This window comes from Boleophthalmus pectinirostris, unplaced genomic scaffold (assembly GCF_026225935.1).
Source record: "Boleophthalmus pectinirostris isolate CB_2022bp ecotype Guang Dong unplaced genomic scaffold, ASM2622593v1 HiC_scaffold_16, whole genome shotgun sequence".
NCBI classification, from domain to species: domain Eukaryota; kingdom Metazoa; phylum Chordata; class Actinopteri; order Gobiiformes; family Gobiidae; genus Boleophthalmus; species Boleophthalmus pectinirostris.
In genome coordinates, this window is record NW_026571095.1 from 28,327,865 (window position 1) to 28,349,507 (window position 21,643).

General features: G+C 39.0%; 1 protein-coding gene across 6 annotated transcripts; it reads left to right on the forward strand.

Annotated features, from left to right (window-relative positions):
* The first annotated feature begins 1,041 nt into the window (after positions 1–1,041).
* fubp1 (far upstream element (FUSE) binding protein 1) lies at positions 1,042–21,443 on the forward strand. Of its 6 annotated transcripts, none has more exons than XM_055151558.1 (20): positions 1,042–1,161; positions 3,143–3,266; positions 3,846–3,881; positions 3,964–4,000; positions 4,938–4,984; positions 5,060–5,131; positions 5,223–5,280; positions 6,621–6,786; positions 7,834–7,932; positions 8,579–8,689; positions 8,769–8,871; positions 9,923–10,159; positions 11,277–11,437; positions 12,019–12,143; positions 12,801–12,880; positions 14,696–14,815; positions 15,051–15,125; positions 15,441–15,503; positions 18,628–18,776; positions 19,023–21,443. In XM_055151558.1, exons 1-20 carry the CDS (start codon positions 1,069–1,071, stop codon positions 19,029–19,031), a joined length of 1,965 nt encoding a protein of 654 aa, XP_055007533.1. In that variant the 5' UTR covers positions 1,042–1,068; the 3' UTR covers positions 19,032–21,443. The 6 variants fall into 6 exon arrangements, with proteins under 6 accessions (XP_055007533.1, XP_055007534.1, XP_055007535.1 ...); XM_055151559.1 differs by having other exon boundaries at positions 3,143–3,233; XM_055151560.1 differs by lacking the exon at positions 15,051–15,125.
* Positions 21,444–21,643: the final 200 nt, after the last annotated feature.

Genomic DNA, 21,643 nt, shown 5'->3' on the forward strand with positions numbered 1-21,643 from the left:
CAAAGCACCTAAGCCTCAGATATGCAGGACAATACAATAAAAGGATTACTCTGACATGAATAATCTAAGTAAGACAAATACAAACGCTCAGGTTTTATCATGACATCATGGCATTTAAACCAACTGACTCAACCCGACCTGAGACCTTTGACTGTAGCTTACCTGGAGTTGTGTTTTGTTTCAGTCACACATTTTTAACATGTGTGGATCGACCCAGGACATGCTGGAGGGAGGGATTACGTCTCTCGGCTTGCCTGGAAACATCTCGGGGTCTCCCTGGAGGAGCTGGAGGAAGTGTCTGGGGTGAAGAAAGTCTGGGAGTCCCTGATTTAGACTGCTGCCCCCATGACCCGGCCCCGGATAAGCAGAAGAAAACTGATGGGTGGATGGATGTTTAACACAAATCATGCATATTTAGGCCTAGTTCTTCTCTCAAACGGAAAACACTCCACCTTGTGATGTTGTTTTAATCCAGGAAGTGCTCCAATGTGTTGTTAAACTCCATGCACCTGGAATTGCCATTTTCCACTGAACTAAAGGCAAAAGGTGTATGTTAGCTTCAGTGTGGACGAAACAAAACACAATTCCAGGTATATTTCTTCATATCTTCTCTCCCCAGAACATGGCATTTCTTTAAAACTTTTTTAAAAATTTATATTTAATGTTTAGGGTGACCATTTCAAAATCAAAAACTGGGACACTCTTGGTTTGGCGTGGTTATTAATAATAAAATTGTGAAATAAGGGCAATAATAAAGGAACATTCACAACTAACCCGTGAGTCAGTATCATCACATTTTCTTTGCGTTTTGGTCATTTTTAAGCATGCTTTTCTGTATTTTATTGCATTATTCCTCTCTTTACTGTTGGCAGGTATCAAATTGGTGCAAAATCGGGATTGTAAATAGGGTAAATAGGGACATCTGGTCACTTTAATGATGTTAATTTACCAAAGTGGGGTCATTTGCGTCCATTGTTTTGGTCGTGTCCCTAAGTCTCGCGAGAGTTGGCGTGAATGCCGAGTGAAATCCGCCATCTTGTCCCTCCTCCGCGCTGGAGCAGTGCAGTTATGGCCGACTACAGCAGCGTGGCTCCACCGTCCTCTAACGCCGCTGGAGGAATGAACGACGCTTTCCAAGACGCACTTCAGCGAGCACGACAGGTAAACGCGATAAATAAAAGCGATCGGATGAAATTAAACCTGCGATGAAGCGAAAAGTTGCGCGCGGAGTTGCCATTTTACGCGCGGGTTTGGTGTTTTCCACGCTGCGGCATCACATCTGGGCGAGCTAAGGCTAAAAATGATGACTAATGCTTTTATAAAACTCAAAACCTGGCTGATCGCGATGAAGAAATGCTCATTAAAGGATTTAAAATAAGAAATAGTTGATTGATCGTTTAGAAATTGACTGGATAATTTATTTCACAGTGGGACTAAAGCGTTTCTTTGTTGGCTCCAGACTTCCGGACAGAAAAGTAGGCCGCGAACCCAACAAGCTTAACCCTAAAAGTATGAATAAAAAGTGATTTATCTTAAACTATTCGTGTTTTCTTTGTCAAATTAACTAATGCAACCCATATCAGACGATTCTACATCAGTGTACTTAAGACAACTTTATAATTTCCTTATTCATTCATGACCACGTTTCACCAATTTGGAATATGTTTTAAATTGGCAATAAGGGGCAACAAAACATAAAATAATAATGATAAAATTTTTACTATGACAGAATTTAAAGGCGTGTTGTGCATTAAATTAGTAGTGAGACTCAGAAATAAAATAATTTTGACTAATCCTGGTAAATGGTCACGTTTTTATACGGTGCTTTTCCAGCTCAACAAGGAAATGCTCAGACGTTCACACACACATTCATACAGACACTGAGGGCGAGGTGGGTTAAGTGTCTTGCTCAAGGACACAACGACAACTGTCTTCCTCGAGGACACAACGACAACTGTCTTCCTCGAGGACATAACGACAACTGTCTTCCTCGAGGACATAACGACAACTGTCTTCCTCGAGGATACAATGACAGCATTCATCTGTGGCAGCTGGAATCACACCAGCCAACCTATGGGTCGGTGGATCTGACCGCTTTCCCAATGATGTTTATGTCGAGAGCGGGATTCAAACGACTTACTTTTGGATCAGTGGACAAATCGTCTACTGACTGAGCTACTGCTGCCCCGTAAATGCAAAATCATAAAAGCAAAATGGTGTGGACAGAAGAGTGCAACGTGCAAAACCAGCAGTGTATAGAGATTGTTTTAGTGAATGAAATGACAAATCTGAAAAAAATCATGTGTAACTTAAAGGTTTGAGTCGGTATTTGTTTATTGCATGAATTGCTGGTTTTGGGCAAGTATGCACAAGCAAGCAGGCATGTCAACATCGTCAGAAATTACTAAATCTTTCTTCTTAAAAGGCCTCTGTTTTTTTTTTTTTTTTTCTTAATCTAAAGTAATCGCCAACATTTTGACATTTTTATTAATAATACAAGTGAAAAATGTGGTCCAAAGCAAGAAAAATGTCTGAAGCTTTTTTTTTTTGCCAAAACATTTTGAAAATAAAGTTTTTGAACATCGGCCATCTGAGTGTGCTATGCATTTTTTCACTTTTGTCCTGCTGCTCCTTGCATTTGCACCTCTACAGAATTTTGGTGTGCGTTTTCTGTTTCTTTTGATCTTTATTAATAATATAACAAATATGAATCACATGCTAAAATTAATATCGAAACTATGTATTCATCTGAGCAAGTATTGATACGGAAGAAGGGAAAAAAATCACATTTCCTGAACAGTTTTAGAGTAATTTTGAGCTTTATCAGAACTAGTGTAAGATCTCATGGCAACGTAAAGAAAGTACTATTATTTTGTGTTTGAAAATTACATTCTATACAAAAAAAATTGCCTCTTTTATTTTAATTGTGATGATATAATCTTTTATCGAGTGTTGAGTCAATTCCATAGTACCAAAAAAATCAAGTGTGAAACTTTTGTATGCTGACAAAACGCAATTTTAGAGGGACATTTTAAATTATACCTGCGGGTTCACAGGACCGAAATAACTTTGGGCTCACTGTCTTGTTCAAACTATAAATAAATTCCACATTGGTTCACGTTCCTGTGTATTTTTGTTCCAGATTGCAGCAAAGATTGGCGGAGATGGTGTAGCGGGAGGCCCCACGAGTGACTTTGGTTACGGAGGGCAGAAAAGGCCCCTGGAGGACGCTGGTGGGTATTTTCCAATGCCTATCCTCAGTGCCGGTCAGTGGCTCAAATCGCTTCAATCCTGCTAGTTTAACCTGCCTGCATAGACTTAACCCATCTTTTCATCAACTGTTAATTGCAAATCATCATATTGCATACTTGATTTTCTATTTAATGCATGTACACTGATGCATGCGTTTTTTCAATCATTTTAAACCATTAGAAATCATTAATAAATTGCATAAATAGGTCTGCAAGCTTACTAACGGTGTGTATTGCCTTTCAGGATTGCCATGTTTACTATCATGGCAGTATTTTTAAAAAGTTGTAGGTTCATTTGATTACTTCGAAAGGCCGGCAAAAGCTCAGAGAATAGTTTTGGCCTGTCAAGATTTCATGTAAACTAATAAGAACGCATCAGTTAAGTTATCAGTGCCGTTTCTTTCACAAAACGGTGCTATAGCCAACTTTTAATATTACATTACATTCAGACTAGCCACACCTAAACTACATTTTTATTTATTATCGGCTATTTACGGCTTTGGTTGTCATTCTGGAATTGCAGCTTAGACGTCTGAGTTACTTATTAAGTGCTTACTTGTATTTGTGGTGTGTGGTTTTTTTTTTTCTTCTCAGACCAACCAGAGACGAAGAAAGTGGCAACTAATGACGGTAAGTAAACTGTTCTGAATTGGCTATATTGATTTTACTTATGGAAGTGAAGCATTGTGACTTTTGATATCATTTTTTTCAGCTTTTGCAGCCATGGCAGCAATGGGTGGCCCTGGAAGGTGGGTATTACGTTTAGTTTGCAGTATTTCTTTTATCGACCATTGTTGACTACAAGGCTCGAGGTATTTAGTCCATTAATCGCTTGATGGTGACCAAAATTTGAACAAATTGGCTGATGATTTTATTTAGATTGTAAGGAGATTATAAATTAGAGAATGAGTTATATGGAGATTTAGTAGTTTTGGGTATTTGTATGTTAAAAGGCAGATTAAACTCACAATTTACAAGATTAATCTGTCTTTATTAGGAATGGGGTAAGATCTCGTACTCCGAGATCATGCACACGTGAGAAAAATTATCTCATGTGATCGTTCCCCCATGGTTTTACATTTGGACTGAACAAAAAAAGGGTTACGTGCTGGCAAGTTAAATTTCTTGATGCTGTTGTACCAAAAAACTGTACTATATTGACATCAAAAATAGTATAATATTAAACAAAGTAAACCATAAATGTTGACGCCAAAATTATGAACTGAATCACAACATTTACTTATTTTTATTTATATCAGTTGTGTTAAAATTACATCTTATCTCGTTCTTGTAGACCTAATCTCATTTCTCGTCTCGTCCCGCCCCTAATGATTATATTATGAGGTTGTTTCCTAGTAATTTTTTCTGCAGATGTACTGTTGTGAGTGCAATTTGGGTCAAATATATAGAGATTGAATAGTTTTGAGAGCTTTTGGCATGTTATGATCTATCTGCAGGACATGTCTTTAGTTGACTAAGATTAAAATGTTTAATTTTATTCGAATGTTGGAACAAAACAAAAATGGAAAAAAAAATCATAGTCGACTGAAGCCCTAGTTCAGTTATTTGGTACGTGGATTGTATAAAAAGTTAGAAAAAGACAAATCTGACATCTCTTCAACCAATAGTGTAAGAAATGGCCGTGTCCAATTTTAACTAAACCATTTTTCGTTCCTTTCCTTTCAGGGCGACAAATGAAGAAATCAAAGTTCCAGATGGGATGGTTGGCTTCAGTAAGTTTGCACCTAAAGAAAGCATTTTATTTTGAAATCCTTGTATTCAGAACTAACACACTTTCACATTTACAGTTATCGGAAGAGGAGGAGAACAGATTTCACGGATACAGCAAGAGTCCGGTTGTAAAATACAGATAGCTCCTGGTAGGTCATCATTTGTTGCATAGCTATTGTGTAATAATATTTAGTTTTATGTATTTGCGTTCATTAAATTGTGTTTTTATGTGTTTTATAGACAGTGGGGGGATGCCAGAGAGGTCAGTGACGTTAACAGGATCCCCAGACTCTATCCAGTAAGAAATAAACTCTGTCCTTATTTTGTTACATTATTTATTGTTTTTTCAGATGATATAACATTCCATATGCCAATACTTTTTATTACAGGTAGGGACAGCTACAAGTAACATTGGTTTAATTACTGGAAGAAATAATCATGTTCCATATTTGTGAATTTACCTTTGAAAGTGACGTGAAAATTACCAGTGAAAGTGCAGTGTATCGATAGGAAGAACTGGCTCCTGCCCGCTTCTGTGACTACTTTATGAAACATGCTTGAAATGAGATGACCCACTTTCTGATTGAATGTGCAAAATGGCTGCCATGTCTCTGTGGTCATAGCTGCCCTGGAGGGAAACCGGCAAAGAGGATTAATGCATTTTTCAGGCTATATGCTCCAGAGTATAAGTCACAGTTTTTGGGGTAAATTTATTTTATAAAATCTGAGACCAGGAACTGACATTTCATCTTGAAATAACAAGCTACAGTAACACCAACAGACTGTTAACATCTCATATGAACAGTTCTTCAGATAACTATAGCGTAAACAACAGAACAAGTTTAACAAGCTCTCCATCTCACTCCAAATCACCTAAATCCATTGAATTCTTCATCCTGTCACTTCTGAGCAACTCCACGACCTCCAGAGGTAAACGGAGTGCAGCTTCCTCTTCTAAGTAGTTGTCGTCAGACTCTGCATCAGTTCCACTTTTTGGGGGTATTTGTGTTCAGTCTTCTCAGTTGTTTTTATAAGTTTGTTTTAAATTTGAAATATGTAGTGGTACAGAAGTAATGGTGCGATCGACTGACATGATACAGACAGGACAGAGGCTCTTTCTGCAAGAGACATGCGCAGTAAAGGGTGAAGTAACAGGAGTAGCAGATACTGACACACAAACCTAGAGCGCCCTGTCAGTGTGAACATTTTAATACATGTCGCAGGACCACCCAAACCATGAAAAAAGGTGCGACTTAGTCCGAAAAATACGGTACTCGTACATTACTACAATCACATAATCTAACTGAATATATTTCCAAAATGCAGATCCAAAAACTGGCCTGGTGAGAGAAGTGCCTTGCTAAACTGTACCCAAGCTTCACCTAAACCCAAACCTTCCACTATTATCTCTATTTACACTCATGTTTATTTTTGTTTGATAGGGGCAGTGCAAATTAATGAGGATTTGTTTGTGTAAATATGCCAGTTTCCATCTGTTTTGTGTTACCTGCCCAGGGACATTGACACAACACATTACAGACATAACATTGAACAGAAAACGGTGTTGTTTTGTATCTCAGTTCTACAGAAATCACCAAATGGCTGCGTATTAACCCACTTCCCTTTTTCCTCTTTCAGAGCAGCTAAGCGGTTGCTACAGGAGATCGTAGAAAAGGGTCGCCCCACTCCGTCCTTTCACCATAACGATGGCGGTCCAGGCATGTCCGTGCAGGAGATTATGGTCCCTGCGTCTAAAGCTGGACTCGTGATCGGAAAAGGAGGGGAGACCATCAAGAGCTTACAGGTCAGTGGGGAGCAGGGATTTTGTTCTTTATTCTGTCTTTTATTGATCTGCTAGTGTTTATTGTTGGGATGGGCTGATATGAAATGTGTTTTTTTGTTTTGTTTGAGCTGATATCCAGTGTTGGGCATGCTGCTGTGTTCAATAAGATTTTTGCCCATATCGATACTGAGTTTTTAAACCTATAGCGAGGCCCACAGATTTATCTTAAGCTAAAGTGACAATCAAACATAAGCTTTTCACGTTTGTAAAATTTATAACAATGTGTTTTACTTGGAAATATAATAATTAGTTACATGTTTGATCTTTTTGTACTGTACTGCTGTATCGCCCACCCCAAGTATATTCTCATACTGATTCAACTTCTTGGTGCATCTTTGACACTGCTTAACTCTTGTGTAACTTTTCTGGTGGAGGAACGTTTGCCAACTGCCATTTCTGCCTCAAATGTTTCACAGTTTGGCGTTTAACAATAACATGGGAAAGTAAAAAGCCCGTGCAATGTCCTGCGTTCTTGGAAATCCTGGAAAAGACATGGAAATTGAAATGTGAAATTTTAATATATCTTTCATGTAACTATAGCGTTCTGTTATCATTCGGCTATTATGATTATTTCTGAATGTATGCGCCTTTTGTTTAAAAGAGACAACAGTAAATGCACTGACAGGATTTTGAATGTTAAAAACTATAATACCATAAGTAATAAGCATAAGGTGAGAGGAAAGGGTTAACATTTCATATTTAGCCCTAAAAGTCTGATCAATTCTACACATGTAAGGTGCCCTAAAGTCATGGAAAAATCATTTTAGGTCATGGAAAAGTTTTGAAACTTTGTCAGTGAAAGAGTGGGAACCCTGAATGTCTGAAAGTAATTTTTGTTAACATTTAGATATGTAGTTGACAAAAAATATGACAAATTACAAAGCACTTTTAAAAACGACAAAGTTGACCTAAGTGCTGTACACAGTCACTACAGTATCAAGGATTAAAGCTGTACCTGTCCAGATATGGAATTATACCGTGCACTAATAACTTTTTTTTTTTTCTTAGGAGCGAGCTGGAGTCAAAATGGTTATGATCCAAGATGGTCCCCAGAACACAGGCGCAGACAAACCGCTTAGGATCTCTGGAGATCCTTTTAAAGTCCAGGTAAATGCACAATGCTTCAAAGCCCTCATGAAACTGTTGTGCCTTGATTTTGAATTGGAATTATATTTTAAAAGCTCGAAAACCTTGTAGTTGATACACTTTATGTATTGGACATTGTGAATTGTGTGGTCACATGGTGGTACAGCTGGACACGCACTAAGCAGAATAATACGGAATTGTGAATTAAGAGAGGTCTATGATGATAATTCATGCACCACGCTGAAGACTGATGGATAACATGAACCACAATCTAATCTGAGACCTGCCTCAATACTATGTCTGTTCAGTTTTTAAACCAGGATTTGCTTCAGATCACATTTTAGACGTTGAGGCACACTAATCCGGTATAAATCCTGTACACTTTTGATTTTTTTATACAGTTTTGAGGTCTAAACAAGGCTACCCATTTTTTCCTCCATTAAGAAAATAGTTGCTTCAAAAATTTTATTAGCTAATTGCAAACTTAAATTTCTGTTTCAATTGAACTGCGATTAATTCTACAACCCTAAATATGCATGTTTTATGTATGTTACCAAATTGACTTAATTTTTCACTTATTTTATTGCCATCTATAGAAACCTACCATTGTCAACGTGTTTATAGTTTAATAGTTTTTAATTAACTTTTTTTTTTTTGTCATTTGCAGCAAGCCAAAGAAATGGTGATGGAGCTGATCAGAGACCAGGGCTTCAGGGAGCAGAGGGGAGAGTACGGCTCTCGGGGCGGAGGCGGCGGCGGAGGGGGAGACAGTTTAGATGTAAGAGTTTTGGACAATGTGTTTTCATATCGTACATTATGAAAGATTGCAGTTTTCCTAAATGTTGATCATCCTGTAGGTCCCTGTCCCGCGGTTTGCAGTTGGAATTGTTATCGGTAGAAATGGAGAAATGATCAAGAAAATCCAGAACGACACAGGAGTTAGGATCCAGTTTAAACCAGGTCAGTATCAACAATGTACAGGCAAACTACAAAAATACATGCGTCATATTAAGATAATTTGTCAATAGTAAATGATCTAAACTAAATGTATATGTACAGGCAATGGCATCTATGTAGTTGCACCATGAAATTAAAATTTGGTTTAGATTTAAGATACTTAATATTTTTAAACTAATTTTAATAACCAAAATAGAGTATTAACCAGTCAACATGTAACACTACTACTACTGTCCCCTGCAAAACCCTCCACAACCATTAAATGAACTGGCTGCCATTTAATTGACCAAGTGTTAATGGTTAAAGTGGCTGCGTTGCAAATTAGCTTGTTAGTCCAAGGGTATGTTAGTACTGCAGACAGTTTTGCCAAATCTGAGCATGTATCAAGAGAATAGAAGACAGAAATGAACCTTAAATTGAAAAAAATTAACCTTAAACTGGGAAAAATTAAATAAATAAAATTAATAATAAAAAAATAATAAATAAAAATAATAGTAATAATAATAAAAAATAAAAGAATATAATAATAAAATAAATGAACCTTAAAACAAAAAATATATATAAAGAAATAATAAAGTAAAAGAAAATAATAAAAATAATAAATAAAATGTAAATAATAATGTAATGGTAAATAGTAATAAAATAATAAAAAAAGAAAATAATAATAAAAAAAGAAAAAAAAAAAAAGAAATGAACCTTAAACTGAAAAACCTAAACTGAGCTGTATCAGAACAAGTACAGGACCACAGACTAGTCCATGGACCACTATGGAACCTACCTGGACCGCTGAGGGATTACAGATATAAGGCAACAGAATCTGTATTGAGTTTACTCCATAGTATAGTTTGAATTTTAGTATTGTGCCAACACTTGTACCTTTAGCAACTGACTTTGAATACAGGGTCTATGATGATAACTCATGCACCACGCTGAAGACTGATGGATAACCCGTACCCATCTGATCTGAGACCTATTTCTACAATAACACAAACCCTGTTCTTTACTACTGTGCCGACTGTTTAATAAGTATTGTTATTATTTCTCTTGTGACCAGACGATGGCAGCACCCCCGACAGAATAGCACAGATCATGGGCCCACCCGACGCGGCCCAACACGCGGCAGAGATCATTTCCGACCTGCTCCGGAGCGTCCAGGCGGGAGGACCACCGGGACACGGGGGCAGGGGCCGAGGGAGGGGGCAGGGCAACTGGAACATGGGCCCCCCCGGAGGACTGCAAGAGTTCAGCTTCACGGTACCAACCATGAAGACCGGACTGATTATCGGCAAAGGTGCGTGGATACAGTGGGCCAGATCGTTTTAAAGTGCATACGGCAGGTTGGACTACTCGTCTCATAAAAATATAGGTCCAGAATTATATAGAATTGACTTTCATGAGCTTTAAGACATGTTAGTCTGTCTATAAAACACAACTCCAGTGCGTTTGTGATGAGGAAACAACATAACATAGTCAGAAAACAATGTAATATGAGCTCTTTTTAGATTTTATTAAGGAGAGTGCCTAGTTTTTTTGGAAGTTTATCATTTTACTTAAACCCAGACACCCTGCCATGTGCGCCATAAGGGAAATGATTGAGGCAAATGGTCAATGATGAAAAATCATGCACCACGCTGAAGGCTGATGTATAACCCATTATCCACAATTCAATCTGAGACCTGCCTCAATATGTCTATAGATTATGTTCATGTTGGAGATTTTTGCAATTTGGTGCCCAGAACAGAGTTGTTTGCAGTCCATTTTAATAACTTTTATTTAAATCTTTTTGAAAATCTTGGATTACCACATAAATGATTAGTCCCATACAAGCTTTCAAACATTTTTTGTATGAAGATTTTATCAAATCTAAGTGGAAAAGTCATCAGTGAGCTCCATACAATATATAAATTCAGGGTTCCCACGGTTATGGAAATCCTGGGAAAGTCGTGGCATTATTTCTGAACGTATGCCCGTTTTGTTTAAAAGAGACAACAATAAATGCACTGACAGTATTTTGAATGTTAAAAAAACTATAATCCCAAACCATGAATGGTGAATGGAAAGGGTTAACATTTCATATTTAGCCCTAAAAGTCTGATCAATTCTACACATATAGGTGCTGTAAAGTCATGGAAAATTCACTTTAGGTCATGAAAAAGTCAAGTCATTTTGAAATTTTAACAGTGAAAAAAAGTCGGAACCCTGTAAATGATTAATTATAAATTTTTTACTATTTAGTTGCCTTTATATCTGCAAAATATCAAAGCTGGAGCCTACAAGTTGTTAATTTGCCTTTAGCCCTTAACAACCCCCATCAATGTAAAATTTAAACCGAGATTGAAGCTCAAGAATTACACATTTGACCGAGACCAAACCATGAATCAACCTTATTGGTAATTCTTTTTGTGCAGGTGGAGAGACGATCAAAGGCATCAGCCAACAGTCAGGAGCCAGACTGGAGCTGCAGAGAAACCCGCCCCCAAACTCCGACCCCAACGTCAAACTGTTCACCATCCGAGGATCGCCCCAACAGATCGACTACGCCCGGCAGCTGGTCGAGGAGAAGATCGGGGTAACAACTTAACACTTATTTCACTACGTTTAGTGTGTTTTAATAATGTAGATTAGTCCAAAAATGTTTCTTCATGTGAGAGTAACTTGAAGCGCAACTGTCAGGACATAACATCTGGTTTATAATTTGAAGCACAAAACATTAAAGTACAAAATCTGGTATTTTCAAAGGATGGACACAAAATGAGAAACTAAATCTTACATAAAGAGGTGCAAGAAACACAAATTATTCACAATAACAAAAACATTTACTCGAGAGCACTGTTACTTCAAGAAATTACGCCAACTTGAGTATTTTGTTTTTATTCAGCCATTCAATGTCTGTATTGTATTTGAACAAAAGTACAGTCAAGACAACAAAGGCTGCGGTTATTTGGCCATTAAATATAAAATTGCCGCAAATACAAATTATAAAATCCACATCTTAACTTGGTCTATGATGAGAACTCATGCACCACACTGAAGACTGATCGATAACCTCAACCACAATCTACTGAGACCAAAAAACTGCTCTCCTATTACAACTACTGTGTATAAATCGAGATTATCAGTCACTTATCCTCTTCTTGTTCTCGTGTCCAGGGTCCAGTGAATCCCATGGGAGGCCCACCTGGTCCACACGGCCCCCCAGGACCCCCCGGCCCTCCCGGAGCGCCCATGGGACCCTACAACCCTGGACCATACAACCAGGGACCGCCCGGGCCTCAGTGAGTACTGCACTGCACGAGGGACTGTAGTTTTGTGACTAGGGATGTAACAAAATCCAAAATATCGTGGTATCGTCAAAAGTCTCACAATAATATCGTGGACTGTCACAATATATCGAATCACAAGTTCCTTTGCTTAAATGCATGGTTTTATAGTAGTAACAGCTTATAAACATCAGGAACTACATATCCCATGATTCATTTCAGTGCAGACAACATAAAGAGATGTTTTTTATTTGAATTCTTGGGATTATGACAGAAATAATTCACACCAAAATCTTGTCAAGGTATTTTAAAAGCAAAAAAGTGTCCTATCTACAATTATCTCAGCCTCTTCAAAATATCGTAATAAATATCGTACCATGAGATGCATATTGTGATAATATCATACTGTGAGATTTGGATATCGTTACATCCCTAGTTGTGACTCTTCTTTAGCTTTAGACAGTTATTTTTAGTTTCAAGTTGAAGTGGGCTGGGAGCTGCTAATCCTGTAGTTTAGATTTGTACAAACATGTTCTCAAATGTGATTCTTGTATTTGTTTAATAGTTCATATTTCAGTCTTTTTGTCAATTCTTCGGGACACGTGTAAAATATGAACTTTGAACAGAATCCAATTATGAAATGTCAAATCTAATCTCTTCTTCTCCCATCAGTGGTCCTCCTGGCGCTCCATACCAGCCTCAGGGATGGGGCAATGGTTACCCACACTGGCAGCAAGGGCAGCCTGATCCAAGTGAGTTCATCATCCTGGTTTCATAGCACCTTATAAGTGCATTTATAACTCATTTTACTAGCAATTTTGGGCGTGCTATTGATATTTTGCATTCCCTGGGGTGTGGCTCAGATTTAAGTTCAACAAAGCCTCAGACAGAGCAAACAGAACCATGAACATGTGTTGTTTAAATCAGTTTTTTTCTTGAGTCCTCAAACCCCCCCTGTGTAATTTCACTACAAAGTATCAATATTGACTTTTTTTGTTTGCATCCTCTCCAACTATATTCAGACTTAACTGTAACAATGCATCAAAAATGTGCTAAAAAGTGCCTGCAAATGTCGTTATTTTGGTTCAAGTCTAGTATAAAATGTGACTAGACCACACAATTAACCCCTAAATGGCACAAATATAACTTTAAAACAAAACCATCTTGTATTAGATTGCTGTAGATATAATATGGGCCCTTTTTAGATTTTATTAAAGATCTTGTCTAGTTTTGTGAAGTTTATAATTTTACTTAAAACCATGACACCCTGCCGTATGTGCCAAAAGGGAAATTATTGAGGAAAAAAAGGTCAATGATGAAAATTCATGCACCACGCTGAAGACTGATGGATAACACACAAACCCCCATTCAATCTGAGACCTGCCTCAATATGTCGATAGGTTATGTTCATGTTAGACATTTGTGCAACTTGATGTCCAGAACAGGGTTGTTTTCAGTTCATTTTATTAACTTTTATTTAAATCTTTCTGAAAATCTTTGTAAATCTTGGGTTACCACATAAATGATTAGTCCCATACAAGCTTTCAAACATTTGTCTATATAGATTTTATCAAATCTAAGTGGAAAAATAGTAACTGAGCTCCACACAATGTATAAATTCAGGGTTCCCACGGTCATGGAAATCCTGGAAAAGTCATGGAATTTTGGTATGGCACAAATATAACTTTAAAACACAACCATCTTATATTAGATTACCAGAGATGTTTTTTAAAGGTCGTTTTTATGCAAAGTTAGAATATCAAGTACTTCATCTAATTATAAGGCGATATCTCCCAAACAATTGCCATATTAAAGGTCTTTAATTACACAATATTGACTCTTGTGAGCTTTAAGCAGTGTTGTTTTTGAGGAGATAACAATATTATGCCTGGAGTTTTGTTTCATTTAAACATTTTTCTGTAATTCTTAATCAGTCGGTCTACATCTCCAAAGCTCAAAGTGCTCTGTTCTGCCCCGTCATGTCATGAAGTAGTAGTTTTTAATCGCAAAATTTTTTCGTAGAGTAGCATTTCCAGCGCTGAAATCCTCCAGTTGACTCTAGTGAAGGTGGTCATGGTCATGGAAATCGTGGAAAAGTCATGGAATTTTAGTATCTCTTTCATGCAGCTACAGCGTTCTTTTATCGTTAGACTGTTATTATTTCCAAACATATGTACCTTTTGTTTAAAAGAGACTACTATAAATGCACTGACAGTATTTTGAATGTTAAAAAACTATTAATACCAAACCATAAGGTGAGTGGAAAGGGTTTACATTTCATATTTAGACCTAAAAGTCTGATCAGTTTTACACGTCATGGAAAATTCACTTTAGGTCACGGAAAAGTTTTGAAATTTTGTCAGTGGGAACCCTGTGTATGGAGTTTAAAAACACAGCACGTCTTGTGTCACCACACGACATCACAAGTTGGAATAGAGTGTTTTCTGTTGGAGAGAATTTAGCCTAAATATACTGGAGGAAACCACATAACATAGATCAGAAAATGTCATATGGTCTCTTTAACCACTTTTTATCTCCACTTAAACCCTCTTTGTGTCCCGTCTCAGATAAAGCAGCGGCCGACGCCAACGCTGCGGCCTGGGCGGCGTATTACGCTCAGTACGGACAGCAGCCTCAGGCCCCGCCCACCTCCGGAGCTCCAGGCACCTCCCAAACCAATGGCCAAGGTAACCCTGCCCTCTGCCCCGTACAGACAGAACCTAATGTAGCAGTGATATCAGGGAGGCATTAGACTAGCACAGACCTGTATGTGAGTTGGCTTCATGCTGTTTAGACTGGGTTTCTTGGTAGTTTTTTGGGGTATTTTTCCATCACGGCTGCAGCTGAAGACTTGGAGAAGAGGAGGAAGAGGAGGAGGAGGACAAAGTGGAGCAGTGACTAATGACAAGTGTTTTTTAACAGGTGACCCTCAGGGCGCAGCTCAGGGCGGACAGACAGATTACACCAAGGCCTGGGAGGAATATTACAAGAAAATGGGTATATCCTGTAGTTTTAATGTCTTTGTATTAACACGCAGTCTCAACAGCCCCTGGCGCCACCTGCTGTTTAGATGCTCCTCTTTCATAACTAAACAAACAAGATTCTCGGGGTTTAACACGATCAAAGTTAGTTTAGGAAAAGAATACATGTCTGAATTGATTCCACCCAAAACAGTGAGCTCCATTGCTGAACTGCTGTTGAGTGCAATTGTACATAATCCAAATTTATGTCTGTCATGTTGTACCTGTTAATGTTCAATGTTTAGGTGAATCGAGTTTTGTCGTTTGAATCTAATGCCCTTTTTTGTCTCAGGTCAACAGAATCAGCCGCCACAGGACTACACAAAGGCCTGGGAGGAGTACTATAAAAAGCAAGGTTTGTATTCAAATCACCTCTAATGGCGTTGAATTGCCTGTGCCTGATTTTTACTGCATGTACTTGAGCTAAATCTCTCTCGCCTCGGTGCAGATACTGTACATGGAGCCCTTGAGGTCAAAATAAGTCAATAGCATCTAATTAGAAAGCTTTATATTGTCCCATTATCATTAAGGGCCCATTAGTGTCCTAGTTTTTATTGGCTTTACTGTCGCGGTGAATAATTGGGATGCTCAGAATGCATACTACGAACCCTCGCGGACCCTGCGCTCCTCCGGCAGCAGGCTCCTGCTCATTCCCAAAGTCAGGACACACACTCACAGAGAGGAGGCGTCTTTTCAGTATTATGGCCCCCGTCTATGGAACTGCCTGCCGGAGGAGCTCAGGGCTGCAGAGAACGTTCATGTTTTTAAGAGCAGGCTCAAGACCCACCTTTTTAGCTTAGCTTTTGATTAAATTCTTATACTTTTACCTGTTTCTATTGTACACATTTTAGTATATTTATTTATTTTAGGCATATTTTTTAGGATTTCCAGTGTTTCCTCTGTAGGAGCCCTCTGCATCGGGAGCGGAGGTCGGCTGTGGCTGCCGGGTTCTGTCCTGTGGGCTCCTGGTGGAGAGTTGGTGCTTGGGCTTCATCTCTCCCCTGGACCCTGTGGTGGTTCCTTGGTGGTGATGGACGACTCTCTGCTCCTGATGTAGACGGCTCCTCTGATGGTGCTTTCTCAACTGGTTCGCCTGTATTCAGCCTCACATTTTACTATAGGGGATTTTATGTATTTTACTATCTTAGGGGGTGTGGGTGTGGGTGTGCGAGTGCGAGTGCGAGTGGGTGTGCGTGTCTGGGTTGTTTGGTTGTGTGGAGTTGGGCAGGTGTGGGGTTGGATAAGTGGGTGGGTGGATGGAAATGCGGGATTGTTTTTAATCACTGTAAAGCACTTTGTGTTACGTTTTTGTATGAAAAGCGCTTTATAAATAAAGTTTGATTGGTTGATTGATTGATAAAATAAGTGAGGAATAACATTGGACCACTACATAGGTCCGTGTACTATTGGCTCTATTACATCGTCGTTTGAGAAAACATTTAGAAACATGCGATGACAACTTCCGGCTGGATCTGTTTGCGGTAGAATGTCTGACAAAATCTAGGAAAAATGAGAAAATGGTCTAGTTTTCTTCATCTAAATGTCATTGTAGTGTTCCGTTATGTTCAGCTAATCAACAATTACCGTATTTTCCGGGCGATTAACCGCACTCTTAAGCCTCTAACCCCATCACAAAACGACCGCGCCCCCCGCAATCCAGAGCGCCCCACTCGGGTGTCCCAGCACGACTTCAGTAAACTACAAAGCCGCAGCGCACGCAAACACACATGGAGCAGACGGCAAAAGCACCCACAGACACACTCATCACTCCACACCGACGAGGAACGGAACAGAGGAACGAACCGAAAAAGCGAGTCCAATGTGCCAATCTGAGTCACAACTGAACAATTGATTCATCGCGACCAATCCAGCGGTCCCAGACAGCACCCTCCCTACACGCCACAATTGAATAAAGCCCAGAGTCACCGTGAACGGGCCAAACAAAGTCCCACTGACCCATCTAACTGTTGTGTTTCGCTTAAAGTCCAGTGTGGTTTATTTGTGAAAAAAGTTTGAAAATAAACCATTTAATGACAGTGCGTCTTATAATCCAGAGCGCCTAATCGTCCGTAAAATACGGTACAACCAAAGTAAGGGAGGAATAATATCGGACCACCTACAGACTGTATAAAAAGAAGTGGACTAAGTGGACCCATAGCGTTCAGCGCCACTCAAATGAGGCTCGCGATGTTCAGTTACAGGAGCGAATCAGGAGCCAGGTTCTGTTATGAATAGGATTTTGTTTGACAGACAAAATGGCGAAGAAAAAATGTAGAATCATGCAAGGCGGGTTAATACGAATATTTTAAGACCAAAATGACGAGGCTCACTGCAGAGAGAAGGGCAGGACAAGATGTAAGATGTAAGTCAATTGGAGCCAGAGTCAGAAGGAGCTGGAAAAGCCTCCTGAAGCACTTCCTATTTGGCACACAGCGGCGAGCTATCGAATTGGCTATTTCCACCCACATGTACGGTCTATAGAACGACCACATAGGTCCATGTACTATTGTGTAAGGGAGGCTGTATTAACTTGGCGCCCTCTGCTGTAGAGGAGCTGCACACTCAGCCGCCCAAAAGAAAACCAGAAGGTTTCTGATCTGCCACACTGAGTTCGCTGTGGTGGGTTCGTTCCCCTTCTCACATTAAAGATCCTACATTACACAAAATGGATTGTTGTGAACCTCATCCATGTTATAATTAATTCATCCGTGTTTGAGTAATCCTTTATTATTATCGTATTTTTTGGACTATGCTGCACCAGCCAAGAAAAGCGTAATGAAGAAAAAAATAGAAGTCACAGGCAAGTTATAGTAAAGACAATAGAACAGAGAAGAAAAATCGATTGAATTCTTCATCCTCGTCACTGAGCAACTCCACGACCTCCGGAGGTAAACGGAGCACAACTTCCTCTTCTGTGTAGCTGTCGTCAGACTCAGCATTAGATCCGGTTAGAATTATTCCGGCCTTTCTGAATCCAGACAGGATGGTTTTGGTGTCACTGAAGTCCAGGCTTTGTCCATTCATCCAGTGACTTCAGGAAAGTTGCATGTTGCATCCTCCCAGTTGTCACAAGTTTTTCATTCACTCCACACTTTCTTTCTGCTGCTCGATTACCGTTTTCAGCTGCATATTTCACTACTTGCAGCTTGTAATGTGCAAAATCTGATTTTCTTTTTGGGGGCATTTATGTCTTTCTGCAGGAGACATGCGCAGTAGAGAGAAGTGACAGTGGTACAGGAGTAATAGGAGTAGCAGATAATGACACACAAGACTAGAGCCTCTCGTGGCTGTCGGTGTGAAAATTTTAATATATAAGTCGCACCAGAGTATAAGTCGCAGGAAACACCCAAACCATGAAAAAAGTGTGACTTATAGTCCAAAAAATACGGTAATCTGTCTGCATCTCCAAAGCTCAAAACCCCGACTTGTGGTGAGGTATCGGTCTTCTCACACTCCCTTCTTCTCTCTTGGTCCCTCAGGTCAGGCAGCCCCTCAGGCAGCTGCTGCAGCCGCCCCCGCTGCTGCCCCCGGTGGCCAGCCCGACTATAGCGCCGCGTGGGCCGAGTACTACCGACAACAGGCGGCGTACTACGGCTCGGGCAACCCCCAAGCTCCACAAGCCCCTCAGGTACCTCCATCACACACCTGACCCCGCCCTCTGCCCCCTACCACCACGCCCCCTTTACCCAGCATGCACCACAGCTCCCACATTGTACCTTTAACCGCTTCCTCCGCAGGTTTTTACAGGTCGGCGGTGACTTATCTTCAGAGCTAACCATTCTTTTGTCCCCAAACAGCTTTTATAATTTGGGAGTCGCTCTGTTTCTGCTGTTAACATGCCATGTATTTTTTTCTATGTATTTCCTCTGCACAGGGCCAGTAATGTGAAGTGGACATAAGTGCATATTTGCGTCAATGTGTCGAAACAAAATCCTATGTGATTGTTTGTTGTGGATGCTGACGACTTGATGAAGATCTTAACTTGGTCCTTGGTTTATTTAACAGAGGTGAACCAGCCAACGTCCTTTATATAGTCCTATATTTTTGTTTTTTTTGCTTTTTTCTCCTTGTAAATCCTTTGTTTTTAGTGGGGTAAAAACTATTATACATTTACGGTCATTCCAGCTTGTATCAAAATGTTTGTAGTCATTTCTTACCATGTAAAAATCATCTCAGTTTTAAAAATACCTGTTGTGTTTTTGCAATAAAACAAAACTAAAACCTGTGTCGGTAAGTTAAATCTGAAATATTCACGGTTCAAAAAGCATTTCTGTATTTTTTTAATTTGAAATGGGGAAGTTATTATTATTAAATGTTGAAACTTGTACCGTCCTGTCTCTCCAACTGTCTATAAAACTATTTAAAATGGTTCACGCTTACAAATTGTCTTGATATTTAGTATTAGAAGCTTGTAGAATATGAGTATATTTATGACTACGTGTGGCTTCTTAATACTGTCATTGCTTGGTTCTTGCAAATCGAGGGCTGTTTTTGCATTGTAAGACTTCTCCTCCACAGCGCAGTGTAGACAAAAGCGGTAAGCAAGTTGTATTTTTTCCTGAAAGTTGAATGAAAGTCGATGAAATGTTAAATCGTAGTTGCTCTCTACATACGTACATATTTTTTTGCTGTTTTCCTCCTTGCAGGACAGTGAGGTAAAAAGTACCACTGTATCCAATGCATTGAACTTTTTGTCTCTTGACTTCATTTGTTCTGACAAATGTTTTCTGAATATTTGAACTCTGCAAAAGTCGTATTTTTTTTGCTTTTTCGATTGTTAGTTCTGTCCAATGCAAAGGCTTGTGTAGATCTGTAGGGCCGTTGGGGCAGTCTTCACCCGAGTTGAGCGCTCCCATTGAGTAAGTACACCACTGTGATGTATGTTGAAAGAACCTGCCTTTTCCAATGCTTTACAATTTGCAAAAGTATCTATTTTTGTCAAATTGCTATTTCCCTTTGTCCTGGGTAAGTATTAACGTCCAGGATTGGCTGTAGTTGTGTCAAAATTGTTGAACTTTTTGACCTGTTTCTTAGTTTTCTCTCTTAATACATGCCCATATGTTGCTTAGAATTATGTTGGATGATATGAAGTTTGAATTGAGATTTTGAATGTTGGTGGGAATTGCTCCAAGATGAAATGTTTTGTTTGAAAAGTGCCGTTGAATTTTATGTTCTTGCAAAGCTGAACTGCCTCTTAACCCAAAGTATAGCATGCATAGGTTTATATATTTACACATGTTGTCAGCTTTTGTTAGTGGATCTCAAGCCCAAATGACCTTCTCCACGATTGAAATGTTTTGAAAAAAAAAAAAAAAAAGCACTGCTCTTTTAGGTTGTCGGTATTTTTTTTGTTGAATCTGTCATGTTATTGATGGCATCCAGTTGATTTTTGCAGTTTCCATCCCAGATCCTTGCCTCTTAGGTTCTGCCGCAAAAGCGCAGGTAAGCGAACTCGGAAAAATGAGCAAAGCAAATGTTATTTTTTACAATGCCACAAAAGCTTACCTGTGTCTCTCTTAATTATAACGCCTTGTCTAGAAATTGCAATACAATTCTTCATTATTATTATTATCATAGGCCCAAATGCTTTGAATGATGCATGAGCTGTTTTTTTTTACATAACAAATCAAAACTTTCACTGAAACTTGTATTTTTTTGAACATAATATATCTTCTTGCTGGTAAACCTTGACAATGACTGTATACAATTTGAAATGCATGCCAAGGTAGTTCGAACCTTAGCTCATGTGTATTTCTATTGGTATTTTTATTTGATTCTTTTGCCCGTAACATTATACTAAGTGCAAATGATTGAAATGGCTTCACTTCTCGCTCACAGCGTTGGCGGAGGATGGAGAGATTAGGTGCTAGAAAGTCGTAGTTTGCCCCCCTCCCCCTCCCAAAAGAAGTCTGTCATCAAAACAAGGTAAAACCGAAACAAGCAAATGAACTTGAAATGATTGCATAGAAATGAAATAATAGAAATGTGCTCCTTGTCTCTATGCTTGAATCGACTCGTTTCTGAACCAATTCTGTAGAAAGTTGGGTGAGGACAGGATTTTGTTTTGAAACGGGGGGTTTGCTCGATACAAAAAAAGGTCAATTTGGTTTTATTCTGGTGGTTCCATTGTACATATTTGTGATTTGCTCTTTCGATGAGATGAGTGTTTTCAGAGATTTCGAGGGGTAGAAGACTGACTTTTGGAGCATGCCTATTAGAGGTAATGGGTAAAGTGGTCTGTATTCAATCACATGTTTTTGAAATGTTCTGTAATAAACTGTTATAAATGCCTCAATGTGTATGGATCTTTTTTTTTTTAAATTAGTCTAGGGGAGACTTGGGAGTACTGTGTATTCAGAGCAGCCGTGGGGTCTTAAAAGTCTTAAAAATGTCTTAAATTTCATGTTCCTAAAAAGTCACAAAGGTCTTTAAAATTTCATTTGACTTTTTTTTTTTTTTTTGTTTACTCAACCGGGCTGCAGTGCAATGTTAAAT

What these genes read in the sequence shown, in the direction of transcription:
- fubp1 (XM_055151558.1), top strand. Translation starts at nt 1,069, where the DNA reads ATGGCCGACTACAGCAGCGTGGCTCCACCGTCCTCTAACGCCGCTGGA. An exon ending in GGATCCCCAGACTCTATCCA is followed by an intron (nt 5,281 to 6,620) that starts GTAAGAAATAAA and finishes TTCCTCTTTCAG; the next exon opens with AGCAGCTAAGCGGTTGCTAC. An exon ending in AGACCATCAAGAGCTTACAG is followed by an intron (nt 6,787 to 7,833) that starts GTCAGTGGGGAG and finishes TTTTTTTCTTAG; the next exon opens with GAGCGAGCTGGAGTCAAAAT.